Here is a 16,667-nt window from a genome sequence, read left to right as displayed (position 1 = left end):
AAACTATTTATTAAGAAGCCCAAACAGTGTTTCTATGAGCTAAGAAGCTTGTATTATCAGTGACGCCTTGAATTAGTTATCGTTTTTTATTTATAATAAATAAATAATTATTATTATTAGCATACAAGCATCATTAAGGTTTTCCTATGATTTATTAAGAATACACACTTTAAAATATTACCTTTTGAACATCTGAAAGTATTCACAACATTTCAAAAAATCTATGGCGTGTATCCATAAAACTTTGTGTTTCAGTTGAGAAAGATAAAGAAGTTCTGGAGATGGACAGTGGTAAAGGTTCCATTACTTAAAGCCATGGAACTGTACACTTAAAAATGATAAATTTTATGTTAATGTATATTTTACCACAATAAAAAGAAATCTATAAAAAAGATTTCTCAGAAGGGTAGTAAAGCATAGTGGTTAGAACTCTGGTTCCAGAATCAGAACTTTAATAATCCTAGTTCAACAGTTTGATGTATTACTCTGGATTATAAAATATTTAACCTCTTGAAGACTCAATTTCCTTATCTTTAAATAATACTTTTTATCTATAGCTTAAAGGTCTGCTGTGATAATTAAGTAAAATAATGCCTGTTAAGGCAATTAATACAGGGTCTAGACATGCTTAAGGTTAGCTATTATTAGACTCCTGAAACAGTGGTATTCCATTACAGTCCATAAGACATAATTCAAGGTGTCAATAGGAATGCATTCTCTACAAGAGGGGTCCCCAGCCCCCAGGGTGTGGACTGGTCCACGGTCTGTTAGGAACCGGGCTGCACAGCAGGAGGTGAGTGGCGGGCGAGCAAGCAAAGTGTCATCTGCCGCTGCCCATCGCTCTCGTGTTACCACCTGAACCATCGCTCGCATTACCACCTGAAATATACCCCCCACTACACACCCCATCCATGGAAAAATTGTCTTCCATGAAACTGGTCCCTGGTGCCAAAAAGGTTGGGGACTGCTGCTCTACAATACTGGGTACAATTAAGGGACTGACAGAATTCTGTTCTATCAATGAACAGAGCCTCCACAACAAAGGGAAAAGGACAGCATCAAGATAGGGAGGAGAGACAGAGACACATTCTCGCCAAGGAAAGACCCACGCCCCAGCTGCAGCGATCCAGAATCAGGAGGGACCACAAAGGACGGAGAGAGCTGAGCTCTACATGAGGCATGCCAACTGATACTGAGCAGGGCCCTGTAGGGCTCCTGGGCACAAAAACTTTGTGTCTCCCATTTTTTTGAGTATAGGAAATACCCTTCACTTGGCATCACGACCTCTAGATCCTGTACAGGACAGAGTCCCCGGAACACCTGGCTTTGAAAACCAATAGGAAATATGACCAGGAAAACTACAGAACTGCAGAGAACATGATGCTGAAAGCTCAGCTTCTCTGTACACTGGTGCTGAACTGAATCTTGGAGACAGAGTTTTGGGTGAAGTAGAAAAGGATAGCTTTATTACTTTGCCAAGCAAAGGGGGAAACAGAGGGCTACTGCCTCGAAAAACTATGTGTTCCAACTTGGAGAGGACAGTGAGAAGTTTTATAGTAATGGTTCGGGGCTTTCCTGATGGTGCAGTGGTTAAGAATCCACCTGCCAATGCATGGGACACAGGTTCGAGCCCTGGTCCAGGAAGATCCCACATGCAGTGGAACAACTAAGCCCGTGTGCCACAACTACTAAGCCTGCGTTCTAGAGCCTGCGAGCCACAACTACTGAGCTCGTGTGCCACAACTACTGAAGCCCACACACCTAGAGCCCGTGCTCCACAACAAGAGAAGCCACAATGAGAAGTCTGTGCACTGCAATGAAGAGTAGCCCCTGCCCGCCACAACTAGAGAAAAGCCGACATGCAGCAATGAAGACCTGATGCACCCCCCAAAAAAAAAAAAAAATCGTTCAAAGAAGGCGTGATCACATGGACATTCTTCTGATGGGTTGGTAGAGACATATGTCAGCGTCAGCATCATCAACCTTCACTGGTTCCAACTGGTCTGGGGTCTACATGCTTGTGGGCAGCATACTATCATTAATCGTTAACTTCTCCCACCTGGAGGGGGTTTCAGTATCTCCAAAACAGCTCAAAGATATTGTTGTTTATCCACTGATGGGGAACCAGGACCCTCCCCAAGGCTGCACTACTGTTTCTCTTGACTGTTTTTCCCTGGTCTCGCATCCCCTCCCTTCCCTAATTAACAACAGTTTGAATCTGCCCATTGGAACTCAGGTCATGGAGGCTGAATGAAAGCTATTTCCTGTAATCAAAGAAATGGGAGACACAGAAAGTCTTTGTGCCAGGGAGTCCCAGAGGGCCCTGCTTGGTAGTAAACAGAAAAACCTGCCCTTAAAGGGCCTGTGCCCAAACTCACTCAACCTAAAAACAAGTGCAAAAACACCAGATTGAAAAGGGCATGGGCCACACACGAAGAGGACCCACTTACTAAATCTTAAAGCGTTTGCTGGAGAGGGAGAAACCAGCTGGGATGCCCCCTAGGGACTGAGACACTAGCAGGAGCCTTTTTTTGTGATCTCAGGCTACCTTGCTATCACTAGCACTGAAATTCTCCCTCTAACCTATTAGCACTAACGGGTCTGCCCTGCTGAGAGTCCTGCCCACCCGAGCCTCAGCTGGGCCTCACAGCCATGCAAGCAACAGCCCTGCCCACCAGCACCCCACAGCAGCCGCTGCCCTGCCACAAGAGGAGGGCACACAGAGCCCACAGAGGGGACACCCCTTGAGTGCCAGGCTGTGGCCACCAGGCAGGATTGTACCCCTGAGTCCCACTGAGCATCTCCTAAGTAAGGCCACTCTTTCAAGACTGGAAGAGAGAGCTGATTTATCTAATACATATGAACAAACAGAGAATTAGGCAAAAAGAGGAGACAGAGGAATATGTTCCAACCAAAAAAACAGATTAAAACCTCAGAAAAAGAACTAAACAAAACAGAGATAAGCAACGGACCTGGTAAAGACTGAAAAGTCATCATCATAAAGATGCTCACCAAACGCAGGAGAAGAATGGATGAACACCATGAGAACTTCAACAAAGAGACAGAAAATATAAGAAAGAACCAAACAGAAGTTGTAACTGAATGAAAAATGCCCTAGAGGGCTTCAACCGCACACAGGATGAAGACAAAGAGCGAATCAGCAGGCAGAAGACAAAGCAGTGGAACTCACCCAGACAGAGCAGCAAAATGGGGAAAAAAAAAAAAAAAAGTGAAGATAAGAAACTTTGGAGACAACAAGTGGAATAAACATTTGCATTATAGGAGACCCAGAAGATGAAGACAACAAAGAAAGAAAGAAAGGACCAGAAAAATTATTTGAAGAAATAGTGGCTAAAACTTCCCTAATCTGAGGAAGGAAACAGACACCCAGGTCCAGGAAGCCCAAGAGAGTTCTAATAAGATGAACCCAAAGGATCACATCAAGACACACCATAATTAAAATGGTAAAAGTTAAGGATAAAGAGAAAATCCTAAAAGCAGCAAGAGAAAAACAACTTGTTATGTACACGGGAATCCCCATGAGGCAATGAGCAAATTTTTCAGCAGCAACTTTAAAGGCCAGATGGGAGCGGCATGACTATTCAAAGTGCTGAAAGAAAAAAACTTCCAACTAAGAATTCTCTACCCAGCAATGTTTTCATTCAGAATTGAAGGAGAGATTAAGAGTTTCCCAGATAAGCAAAAGTTAAAGGAGTTTGTCATCACTAAACCAGCCCTACAAGAAATGTTAAAGGGATTTCTTTAAGCTGAAAAGAAATGGCACTAATTAATAATAAGAAAACATACAAAAGTAAAAATCTCACTGAAGATGGTATAACAAAAGTAGTGGATCAATCACTTATAAAGCTAGCATGAAGGTTAAAAGATAAAAGTAGTAAAATTAATCAGAAGAAAGTACGCACACAAACTGAGAGTGAAGTTATAAAAAAAGAATTCCATGCAAATGGAAATAAAAAGAAAGCTGGAGTACCTATACTCATATCAGGCAAAAGAGACTTTAAAACAAAGATTGTAATAAAAGACAAAGAAGAGCATTACATAATGATAAAGGAGTCAATCCAGCAAGAAGATGTAACATTTATAAGTGTATATGCACCCAACACAGGAGCACCAAAATATATAAAGCAAACATTGACGGACTTAAAGGGAGAAATTGAAAGCAATACTATAAAGGTAAGGGACATTAACACCCCACTTGCACCAATGGATAGATCATCCAGACCAAAAACAGTAAGGAAACAGCAGATTTAAATAACACGTTAGATCACATGGACTTAACAGATATATGCAGAACATTCCATCCAAAAGCAGCAGAATACACATTCTTCTCAAGTGCACATGTAACATACTCCAGGGTAGATGACATGTTAGTTTACAAAACACGTCTGAATAAATTCAGAAAAATGAAATCGTATCAAGCATCTTCTCCAACCACAATGGTATGAAACTATAAATCAATCACAAGGGAAAAAAATGGGGAAAACCACAAAAACGTGGAGATTAAACAACATGCTACTGCACACCCAATAGGTCACTGGAGAAATCAAATAGCTAGTGACAAATGAAAACAGAAATACAACATACCAAAAATCTACAAGACACAGCAAAAGCAGCTCCAAGAAGGAAGTTCATGGCAATTAGGCCTACCTCAAGAAACAAGAAAAATCTCAAACAAACCAACTTTACACCTAAAGGAACTAGAAAAAGAAGAATAAACAAAACCCAAAATTAGTAGCAGGGAGGAAATAATAAAGATCGGAGCAGAAATAAATGAAATAGAGACCCCTCCACCGCAAAAAAAACCCCAATAGAAATGGCCAACAAAACTAAGAACTGCCTCTTTGAAAAGATAAGCAAAATCAACAAAACTTTAGCTAGACTCACCAAGGAAAAAAAAGAGAGAAGACTCAAATAAATAAAATCAGAAATAAAAGAGGGGATGTTAACAACTGATACCACAGAAATACAAAGGATCATAAGAGACTATTAACAATTATATGCCAACAAAATGGACAACCTAGGAGAAATGGATAAATTTCTGGAACCACACAATCTTAGCAACTGAATCCTGAAGAAATAGTGAATAGACTCATTACTAGCAAGGGAATTGAAACAGTAATAAAAAAATCTCCCAACTAACAAAAGCCCAGGAGTAGACAACTTCACTGGTGAATTCTACCAAACATTCAAAGAAAAATGTTTTGAAGAATTCTCAAACTCTTCCAAAAAACTGAAGAGGAGAGAAACCTTCTGAACACATTTTATGAAGCCAGTATTTCCCTGACACCAAAACCATACAAGGACACCACAAGAAAAGAAAATTGCAGGTCAGTATTTCTGATGAACATAGCTGTAAAGATCGTCAACAAAATATTAGCAAACAATACATTAAAAGGGTCACATATCACGATCAAGTGGATTTATTCCAGCAGTGTAAGGATGGCTCAGCACCCACAAATTAATCAATGTGGTACATACAGTAATAGGATGAAGGATAAAACCATATAATCCAACTCAATAGATGCAGAAAAAGCATTTGACAAAATTTAACACCGATTTATGATAAAAACTCTCAACAAAGTGGGTACAGGGAGAGTGTATTTCAACATAATAAAGGTCATATATGACAAACCCATAACTAACATCACACTCAATGGTGAGAAGCTGAAAGCTTTTCCTCTAAGATTAGGAACAAGACAAGGATGCCCACTCTCATCACTTTCATTCAACATAGTATTAGAAGTCCTAGAACAAGTAATTCTAAAATTTGTATGGAACCACAAAAGATCCCGAATGTCCAAAAAACAATCTAGAGAAAGAAGAACAAAGTTGGAGGTATCACGCTCTCTGATTTCCAACTATACTACAAAGCTACAGTAATCAAAACAGTAATGGTACTGGCACACGAGCAGACACATAAATCAATGAACATAATAGAGAGTTCAGTAATAAACCCACACATATATGGAAAATTATTTTATAACAAGGGAGCAAAGAACATACAATGGAGAAAGGATAGTCTCTTCAATAAATGGTGCTGGGAAAACTGAACAGCCACATGAAAAAGACCACTAGACCACTATCTTAAGCACAAAAATTAACCCCAAAAGAATTAAAGACTTGAATGTAAGAACTGAACTATAAAATTCCTAGAAGAAAACATAGGCAGTATCCTCACTAACCTCAGGCTTAGCAATTTCTGTGGATCTGACGCCAAGGCAAGGGAAACTAAATCAACAAATGGGACTGCATCAACCTAAAAAGCTTCTGCACAGCAAAGGAAACCACCATCAAAATGAAAAGGCAACTTACTGAATGAGAGAAGATATTCTGCAAATCACGTATCCAGTAAGGTGTTAATATCCAAAATTATAATGAACGTATACAACTCAACAACAAAAATCCCCAAACAGCCTCATTAAAAAATGGGCAGAGGATTTATATAGACATTTTTCCAAAGAAGACATACAGATGGCCAACAAATACATGAAAAGATGTTCAACATCAGTAATTATTAAGAAAATGCAAATCAAAACCACAAGAAGGTATCACCTCACATCTGTTAGAATGCCTGTTATCAAAAAGACAACCAATAAAAAGTGTGGGCAAACATGTGGAGAAAAGGGAACCTTCCTGCACTGTTGGTGGGAATGTAAATTGGTATAGCACTACTGGAAAACAGTATGGAGGTTCCTCAAAAAAATAACTACTATATAACCCAGCTATTCCACTTTTGGGTATTCACCAGAAGAACCTGAAAACACTAATTCAAAAAGATATCTGTGGGCTTCCCTGGTGGCGCAGTGGTTGAGAGTCCGCCTGCTGATGCAGGGGATGCGGGTTCGTGCCCTGGTCCGGGAAGATCCCACATGCCGCGGAGCAGCTGGGCCCGTGAGCCATGGCCGCTGAGCCTGCGCTTCCGGAGCCTGTTGCTCCGCAACGGGAGAGGCCACAACAGTGAGAGGCCCGCGTACCGCAAAAAAAAAAAAAAAAAAAAAAAAAAGCTATCTGCACCCCTATGTGAACTGCAGCACTATTTACAACAGTCAAGATATGGAAGCAACCTAATGATCCATAAAATGGAATAATGGATAAAGGACATGTGATATACACACAATTGAATACTACTCAGCCATAAAAAAAAATGCAATCTTGACATTTCTAACAACATGGATGAACCCTGAAGATATTATGCTAAATGAAATAAGCCAGACTGAGAAAGCCAAATACCACATGATTTCATTCATATGTGGAATCTAAAAAACCAACAAACAAAAGAGAAACAAACTCATACATACAGAAATCATATTAGTGGTTACCAGAGGGGAAGGGAGTTGGGAGATGGGTGCAAAGGGTGAAGGGTGTCAATTATAACGGTGATGGATGGTAACTAGGCTTGTGGTGTGATCACTTTGCAGTGAATACAAATGTCAAATTATAATGCTGTACAGCTGAAACTTATATAATAAAAAATATCTGGTGAATTTACCTTTAAAAATTTTCAATTTGTTTTTCAATTATAGTTTTCAAACATATTCAAAAGCAAAGAGAATATAATAAATCTCATCTATCATTCAGCTTTGACAATTGTCAATACATGACCAATTCTATTTCATCATATTCCCATGTATTCACTCCCATCCCTGATTATTTTTTTTAATATTTATGTGTGTGTGTATGTATGTATGTATGTATGTATGTCTGAGCTGGGTCTTCGTTGCTGCACGAGGGCTTCTCTAGTTGCAGCGAGTGGGGGCTCTTTGTTGTGGTGCACGGGCTTCTCATTGCGATGGCTTCTCTTGTTGCAGAGCACGGGTAGTTGTTGCACGTGGGCTCAGTAGTTGTGGCTCACAGGCTCTAGAGCACAGGCTCAGTAGTTGTGGTACACGGGCTTAGCTGCTCCGCAGCATGTGGGATCTTCTCGGACCAGGAATCGAACCCGTGTCCCTTGCATTGGCAGACAGATTCTTAACCACTGTGCCACCAGGGAAGCCCCTAATTATTTTTAAGTCCCAGATTTAACATTATTTCATTTGAAAATATTTTAGCTTGCATTTCCAAAACTAAATCTTTTTTTTTTTTTGCGGTACGCGGGCCTCTCACTGTTGTGGCCTCTCCCATTGTGGAGCACAGGCTCCGGACGCGCAGGCTCAGCGGCCATGGCTCACGGGCCCAGCTGCTCTGCGGCATGTGGGATCTTCCCGGACCGGGGCATGAACCCGCGTCCCCTGCATCGGCAGGCGGACTCTCAACCACTGCGCCACCAGGGAAGCCCCAAAACTAAATCTTTTTAAATAAACATAACCACAGTACTGTTGTCACATTAAAAATTAATAATTTCTTAAGATCAACTATTCTTAAGATCAACTATTCAGATGGTGTTTTTTTCCTGATGTTTCAAAACAGTCTGAATTGGTAAACAAAATCCATACATCATGAATGGGCAATATGTATCATTAGTGCCCCTTCCATCTCTTTCCCTTGTAATTTTCTGTTGAATAAACAGAGTTGGTTTGCAGTTTCAATGGTCTGAATTTAGCTGACTGCATTCTCATGGTGTTTAACATGTTCATCCATCTCTTGTATTTCCTTTAAATTCATAGTTAGGTCTAGAGTCTCGATCAGATTCAGGTTCGCCTATTTCTTTTTTCAGCAGTGCTATTCAGAGATGGTGCTGTGTACTTCCCTCAGGAGGTACATAATGTCTGATTCTCTTTTGTGATGTTAGCAGCCACCAACAATCATGTCTAGATCCCTTCGTATATAAGAGTTGTAAAATGGTGGTATTCCAATGATATCATTCTTCCTTTGTTAGAAGGAATGCTTATAAAGAACAACTTTCCCTTACCACCTAATTGATATCTCGAGACACAGATTGTACAGGAAAAACAAGTGCTCATTTCCCTTATTTACGAATTTTCAGAATAATGAGCTAGTTCCCTAGAATCCTCTAAAAGTGATTTTTTTTTAAAAATCACTTCATGAATTTAGAGACTTAAACATATCAAATGCTTTGATACAACATAATAATCATCCTACTGCTGTTCAAACTGTCCCATCTTTGGTCAGTGGAAGTTTATTCAGGTTGGCTACTGAGTCCTGTTGTCATAATGTGTCTATCCATCCATCTATTTATTTATAGCTTTCTTGCTTTTTGCTAGGTCAAGATATTCTAGGCTCACACTGTGTATTTCCTTCCCAAGACCTGGAATCAGACATTTTCCCAAAGAGCACTGAATTCTTTTAGTGGGAAATGGTATTTGGAGACCACAATTTGTGCACCAGCATGGCTCATTGCTACTGGGTCCTTCATGTTACAAGGCTAAATAACATGTTTTTTTATAATTAAAATACCTTATCAGTTTCTACTGATACTATGAATTCAAAATCAGGAGTACAAGGTAAATCAACCTTAATCTTACATTTTTACCATCTAACAACTGTTCTTTATGATATGTAACATAATTACTATTTTGAATTATCCCACAAAACACACACAACAGTTTCAGTAACACTACAACCAACTTTGGGATTAATAAAAACAGCTGACTTGGGGGGGGCAGTTATTTCTTGTCCTTACGATATATTTTGGTAAGCATGTACAGTCAACTTATTGTGTTTTAAAGTCACTTGAAAAAGTTCCTCTCTGCGAGGCTATACCACCACCACATACAGTTAATTTCATTTTACTATTTTTACTGATTTGTCTGCATAAAATATTAATGTTGTTCTAATGTTAAACTGATATTGTTAGTAACCTCTTTTCCCCAACTTATTTGAAGTACTTACTCTTAGTTAATACCAATGTGACAACAGGAGGTTGATTCAGCTTCTCACATATACTCTCCTTTCTCCCTCCATTCTTTGAAATTGTGGCTGATCTACTTTGCATTCTATACTGTTTTCCTAATAACTATCATTTAATCTTGGTTCTTTTGGTAAAATAAATGTAATGTTCACCACAATTCTTATGTCAAAATCTCTCTCGTTGGTTACCTAAAACTTGTTCTCTTACAGGGACCGTTCCTGGAAACAATATCCCCTGAGTGACGAAATCAGTATTTTGTGGTCTTTTTACCAATACCTGAAAGTCAGTTGGCTGGATATAAAACCCACAGCTCGCCATTTTCTTTTGAGTATTTTTAGAATGTTACTCTCTTACCTTCTGGCATAAAGTGTTGATGATGACAATGTTATTTTATATCTCTCGTGAATCAATGATTTTACTAGATAATCTCTCAGTGTTGGCATTCCTGAACCGATTTTCCAAGATAGGCAGTGCGCCTTTTCAATGTATTTTTTAAAGCAGTATTTTAGGGACACTTTTTTGAATTGGGTTTTTAGTATTTGTTTTGATCTATTTCTTTTAGTCTTGTTCTTTGACATTCCTATTACATGTATATTAGGTCTCCGTCTAGGTATCTTTTGTTTTCTTTTAAATCCTTTGGACTTTTAAATTAAAAACATCTGCCCTTCTTTTGATCTTGTATTTCTTTTTTTAAACATTTATTTAAATTTATTTGTTTACTTATTTATTTATTTTTGGCTGCGTTGGCTCTTTGTTGCTGCACTCAGGCTTTCTCTAGTTGCAGTCAGCAGGGGCTACTCTGTTGCGGTGTGCAGGCTTCTCACTGTGGTGGCTTCTCTTGTTGCGGAGCACGGGCTCTAGGCATGCAGGCTTCAGCAGTTGTGGCACGCGGACTCAGTAGTCGTGGCTTGTGGGCTCTAGAATGCAGGCTCGGTAGTTGTGGCGCACAGGCTTAGTTGCTCTGCAGCATGTAGGATCTTCCCGGACCAGGGATCGAACCCGTGTCCCCAGCATTGGCAGCTGGATTCTTAACCACTGTGCCACCAGGGAAGTCCCTTGTATTTCTCTTTAACACATTTTCTATTACTTATTTGCTTTGTGTTTTTTCCAGTTTAGTCTACATTCTGATATGATTTTCTTTTCCTTCCTGAGTGCTATCATCTCTTTTCAAATCTTCCTTTTTCTGTAATCAATCTTATTTGAGTTTTTCTAATTCTATTTTATGTTGTTCTTCACAGTGTCTATCATTTTCTAAATTTTTTAGTTTACTTTGAAATACTACTGCTTTGTAAGCCTGTCTTTTTCGTGGATTCCATTGCCTCTAGGGATATTATTTGGCTCCTAATTCTCTTTTCTCATAATAATTTGTAAGGAGTTCGACTGTAATCCTTCTTTTCACTAATGTTTTAAGTGAAGTAAAATTTCCTGTACTTCAGGAGAACGGGGGGATCACAACTGCTTTCCGAGCTTCATGGCTCTGGAACTCTGACTTGTGTCGTTCTCCCAAAGTGACAGACAACATGGCTTCATACCTTGCTCTCTACTTTTATCTGCATCTTTTCTTTCCTTTGCCCCACAGTCTGCCTTGCTCAAATCAGGCTCTCTTCTCAGCAGATTCTCCTCTGTCTGGGGGTCCTGGAAGAGAGCTTGTATGGCTAAGAAGGCTTCAGTACCATGAAACACCGGCCTGTCACAGAGCTCTCGCATTGAACTACAAAGAGCACCCTGCGTCTCACTTTTGGTTGCTGTTCTCAAGTTGGCCCATGTGCTCTAGTGAAATGCTGTTGCCAATTCCTATTTTCAGACCTGTGAGGACCCCAGGCAGCTTTCCCTCTCCATCCTCCCCCACAAGTGTGACACCACAGGGTCTGGTTTGTGGAGCACCCCACCTGCTTGTGTTGCCTACTTTCGTTGTAGATGTTGTCCATGCAGTCTGCAGATTTGCATCCATGTTTATGTGTTTATGGTAGGATTCTAGCAGACTCTACAATTATACCTTGCCATTTCCCAGAATCCTAATTCACTCTTTCTGGTAATTTACACATTTTTAGCTATCCATGCAGTTTTAAGCTTATGAAATACATTTTTATTTCTATCTGCTTGTGTGCCTCAAGGGTTTTTTTTTTTAACAGTTTGAATTCTTTCTAGATACCACCAAAGTTTATTATGTACTTCACATTTTTATCTTTCCTGTTTTTGTTTTTTAATTTTTTGGCCACACCATGCGGCATGTGGGATCTTAGTTCCTTGACCAGGTATTGAACCCACGCCCCCTGCAGTGGAGGTGCAGAGTCTAAACCACTGGAGTGCCAGGGAAGTTCTTCTTTCCTGCTTAAAACCTTAAAATTAACTAGACAGATCAACTAGATCTTATGAAAATTTCAGAATATGTCAGAAAAATCAAAACTGATAAGAATCCATCCAAAAAGAAACATATTTAAAATCATATTCAATAATGAGAAAATTTACTCAGCTAAAAACTACCTTATATCAACAAGAGAGCATTCCAAAGATAATCTTCCCATGGTCTTTAGGTTTTCTTGAAGTTCTCTTAAACAGTTAATATTCACTACTAGTTCAACACCCACGTCATACAGCAAGACCTATGAAAACAATAACTTATTAAGTCTATGGCAAGACAGTGCTTAAAAATTTTTTTTTTGCAAACTGAAAAGCATGATAAAAATTGGATGAAAATACAAAATGCATTCACTTTCATGATTATATTCTTAATGCTGCATTTACCTCCACCAATGTGTCTGTAACCATTCTGATGATCTGGCCCCTTTGCCACTGATTTTCATCTGGGATCTTAACAGCACAGTGCATATTGCTCTTCCATTTAACAGGTTCCCATTTTGAGTTTTCATAAGCAGAGACCATCTTTTCTCCTAAACTATGTAAAGAAAAAAAATGTTAACTCTCGAAACCTTTTCTTGTGACGTACAATTCCCTGACTCCCTGTCTTCTACTGTCCTCCCTCCCTCATTCTATTCCAAACAAACCGGCTACCTTGTTCTTCCTTGGACACCCAAGCACATTTCCACTGCAGGGTCTGGAACTAGTTCTTCCCTCTGCCTGACGTGAGCTTCTCCCAGGCATCTTCATGGCTCCCTCCCTCCCTGCCTTCAGGGTCCATTTCAAGTGTCACTGACTCTGTGAGGTCTTCCTCCCCCACTGCTTGATCTTTCTCGTCTTCATCATCATCTGCTGCACTGAATACTTTGTTCACTGGCACTCCCTCTACTAGAATTTAAGCTCCATGACAGCATAAGCTTGTCCATGTTTTTAGCACTGTATCCCCAACACCTATAATACTGGCTGTCAAATAATAGGCACTCAGTAAGCATTTGTGGAATTTATAAACCCTAACACAGTGAAAATAACCAGTAAAAATATTATTTGTATATTTTTAACTGGCTTTTTAGTGAATATTTAGCTGAAATAATTTTGTACTTTTAAAATTCTGCATTTATGACTTCTAGATCTTTGAAACGAAATACAGAAAGAAGAATAAAGCTACACGCACAATGTTTTCTTTGAATGTTATACCTATGAAGTAAGTCTTCTGTTAATAACCACTGAACATAGATCTTCTCAGGAGACACTACATTGCAGATGTACACAGGCAGTTCCTTATAATAAAGTGACTGCAGATCCTCATTAGGTAGAGATTTTGCAAATACAGGATTTAAGTTGTTTACTTCATTTGAAATAATTTCTTCTGGAGAAGGATCCCATACTTCAGTATGCTTTTTGGAATTATCTTTGAGGGTGTATCTGAAAAATAACAAAACCCATTAGCAAAAAGAGTAGCTTGCAAAATATTTATGTTTGTATTTGCTTAGATCTAGAGATGAATAATATGATTTTAGATACGATTCACTGCTTTGCAGTTTTGATACTAACAGAAATTTTAGTCTTTTGCAGAGCACAGGCTCTGGACGCGCAGGCCCAGCGGCCATGGCTCACGGGCCCACGGCATGTGGGATCTTCCCGGACCAGGGCACGAACCCGTGTCCCCTGCATCAGCAGGTGGACTCTCAACCACTGTGCCACCAGGGAAGCCCTAGTCTTTTTTTTAAAAAGAGTTCTTAATGATTAACAAAGGACAAAGAGGAAAAGTAAAAGCCAAACTTTCTATTTTAAAAAGTTTAAAATACCAAGCGTGCTCATAATTACACAATTTCCCACTGATATTTTGTACTCACAAAGGAATAGAACTATTCAGTGTCTTTTTTTTTGGTGACTTGAATATTTCTCCTTGACTAAAAAGTATCCATCTGTCTGAGAATATAAGTGGAAAACAACTGCTATTTTAAAATATCTTAATAAGCAAAATTATAGAAGTGTTTAGAATGTTTAATGAATCAAATTAGCTCAGATTCTAATCACAAATAATTAATGTCAAAATTTCTTTAAAGGAAAAAACTTAAGTTCTTTCACAATAAGCTTGAGATTTTGCTAACCAAAGAGACTAACAATTTTTCCTTCTAAATCTAATGGACAGTTTTCAGTCCTTACTCAACATCTACTCCGAGCCTAAACTAGCTACTCTTTCCTTCTTGAAATGTTCTCTTTCTTTGGTTCCTGGTTTTTCTTTAGTTTTAGGTTCCCGATTTTTTTTTTTTTTAACTTCTCTCTCTTGTAAGTGATAATGCTCAGACTTGCATCTTCACCTAGGAAGACTGGGATGATTGATGAAAGTGATGGACTCATTTATTATGTGTATGTTAACTTGCCATCTGAATCACCTAACCAGGTCTCTCTTCCATGCTCCAGACCCAGGTACTCATTTCTTTCATTCAACTAATATTTCCTGGGTACATACTGTGAGCCAAGAATGCTAGATCCCAGAGATATGGCAGTGGACAAAATAAGCAAGGTTCCTGTCCTCCTGGAGTTTATGCTATTGTGATACTGAGAGATCACATAATTACACAAAAAATAAATTATACAGAACAAGGGCATAGGCCAACGAAATCTAACCCAGTCTGTGAGTTGGAGAAGGTTTCTCTTGATTAAATGACATGTCAATTGAGATTTTAAAAGGACAAGCAGAAGTTAGTGAGGCATTCCAGAAACCAAAAGAAAACATGTAACTTTGACATAGTAAAGCAGTAGGACATGACATGAACCTTAAGGTAGACAGGCACCAGAATATTTGGGAAACATTATGTTTTATTTTATAAAGGATGGTGTGCGTATATGATATAGTTGAGCCCGACAGACTAGACTGTGGAACTTCACATTTCTTTTCCTCTTACGCCTCAGGTGCTCAGGGCACGCACTGATCAAGGGAAGTTCATGTTCTACTTTGAGGACAGGCAATAGATACTATGAAAACAGTGGGACTGGTTGCAGTCCTCAGGAATCGGCAATCCGGGTGTGGAAGGGCAAGGAGACTGGCTGGGCTGCCAGAGCAGCAGAGGTGGTTTATGAAAACTGGTACCTTGGGAGGGGCAAAACAATGTGCTTTTATAAAATTTTCAAAAGTAAATACTGTAAGTGCAATTAGTTAAGATCACGGGCTCTTTCCACTCTCACTTTTCCTGTCCTTTTTTTCCTCATCTTGGATGTTGGCCAAAGCATTCTGGGGTGGCTAAGGGGAAGCTGAGTTGGAGACACATTTAGTTTGTATTTAGTGGGATACAGTTTTGTGGCTCACGACACATCCTGTGGAGTTACGCTATTGCTAGCCATCTTGGTGCAGCAGTGGGTTCCAGAAATGCTCCCACAACCTTAGTGTCACATATGAAGACATAAGGTTCAATACAAAGCTAATGCACCACTATGTGTAATAAGTAATTGAGCCACTGTACACCTGTTTTTCTGGCGTAACAGTGCTTCTCTTTCATTCTTTAACATGTCCCAGTTTGGACGAGAAATAGGGTTACCCTGTTAATAAACAAATTAAATCATAAATCAATACATTAATAAATGTCAACTCAAACTGTATTAAAGATTCATTATAATAAAACTTGAAGTGTCTTGAATATTATGTATATACATAATATATGTATAATACATGAAAGAAATAATAGATTCTCCTAAAATTAATTTTAGAAATTTACATGACATTACCAATAATTGAGCTATGGCTCTAAAAAACTTTAAAAAAATTACCAATAAACAAATTTCGATCAGCCACACTAAAGACTGGATTACTTTTCTATTCTCTCCATAGGGATATCACAAAATCTGATATTTCATGTGGTAATCAGTATACAGCTAAAAAAGAAAGTATTTTACAGATGAGTCTGAATTTTCTAACATTTGTGGTATTTGTTAACTTTTGAAAATCTGTAATTTGTTGATTTCTTTTGCCAGCCTATATAAATATTACTTTTGTTTTTTAAATTCTATAGTTATAATTTTGCATTCTTTTTCTCAAAATGGGGTCTCCCAAATGGTACAAACTTCAGGCTGACCCAGGAGACCTGGAGTTGCCCTTGCCGGGCACAAGCCTGAGCACCAAGGGTGAGCAGACATGGCTGCCTCTCCCCTCACCCCCCTTCCTTAGCCGCTGCAGCACCTGCTCCTCACTCTCACCACGCGACTCCTGCGGTCCCACGGCTGAGGGCATGGCCCACAGCTCCCGACCGCTGCACAATGCTTTTGCTGCCTGGAGATTCTCCCTCTGCTTTCTTAGCCACAGGACCTCACGCCAATACACCCAGAGCGGGTGCTGCCTTCACTCTCCCCACAAACCTGTGCTCTGTTCTCAGGGAACAGTGTCACCAGTCACTGGTGGTCAGGTCAGTGATCCTGAGTCAACCTCAACTCCCTCCTCTTTCTCACCTACAATGAGCAGCAGGGTCTTGTGATGCTCACCCCC

General features: G+C 39.4%; 1 protein-coding gene across 1 annotated transcript in view; it reads right to left on the bottom strand.

Moving 5' to 3' along the window:
* RNF17 (ring finger protein 17) overlaps positions 1 to 16,667 on the bottom strand; it is a 110,721-nt gene that overhangs the window by 28,304 nt on the left and 65,750 nt on the right. Inside the window, exons 21-23 of the mRNA XM_079902703.1 lie at positions 13,382 to 13,609; positions 12,575 to 12,725; positions 12,314 to 12,432 (exon numbers count right to left, since the gene is read on the bottom strand). Coding sequence (XP_079758829.1) covers positions 12,314 to 12,432; positions 12,575 to 12,725; positions 13,382 to 13,609 — 498 coding nt within the window. The remainder of the gene's footprint in view (positions 1 to 12,313; positions 12,433 to 12,574; positions 12,726 to 13,381; positions 13,610 to 16,667) is intronic.

The sequence above is a fragment of the Stenella coeruleoalba genome, assembly GCF_951394435.1.
Source record: "Stenella coeruleoalba genome assembly, chromosome: 18".
Lineage (NCBI taxonomy): Eukaryota > Metazoa > Chordata > Mammalia > Artiodactyla > Delphinidae > Stenella > Stenella coeruleoalba.
This window is presented reverse-complemented; position numbering and strand designations above follow the sequence as displayed.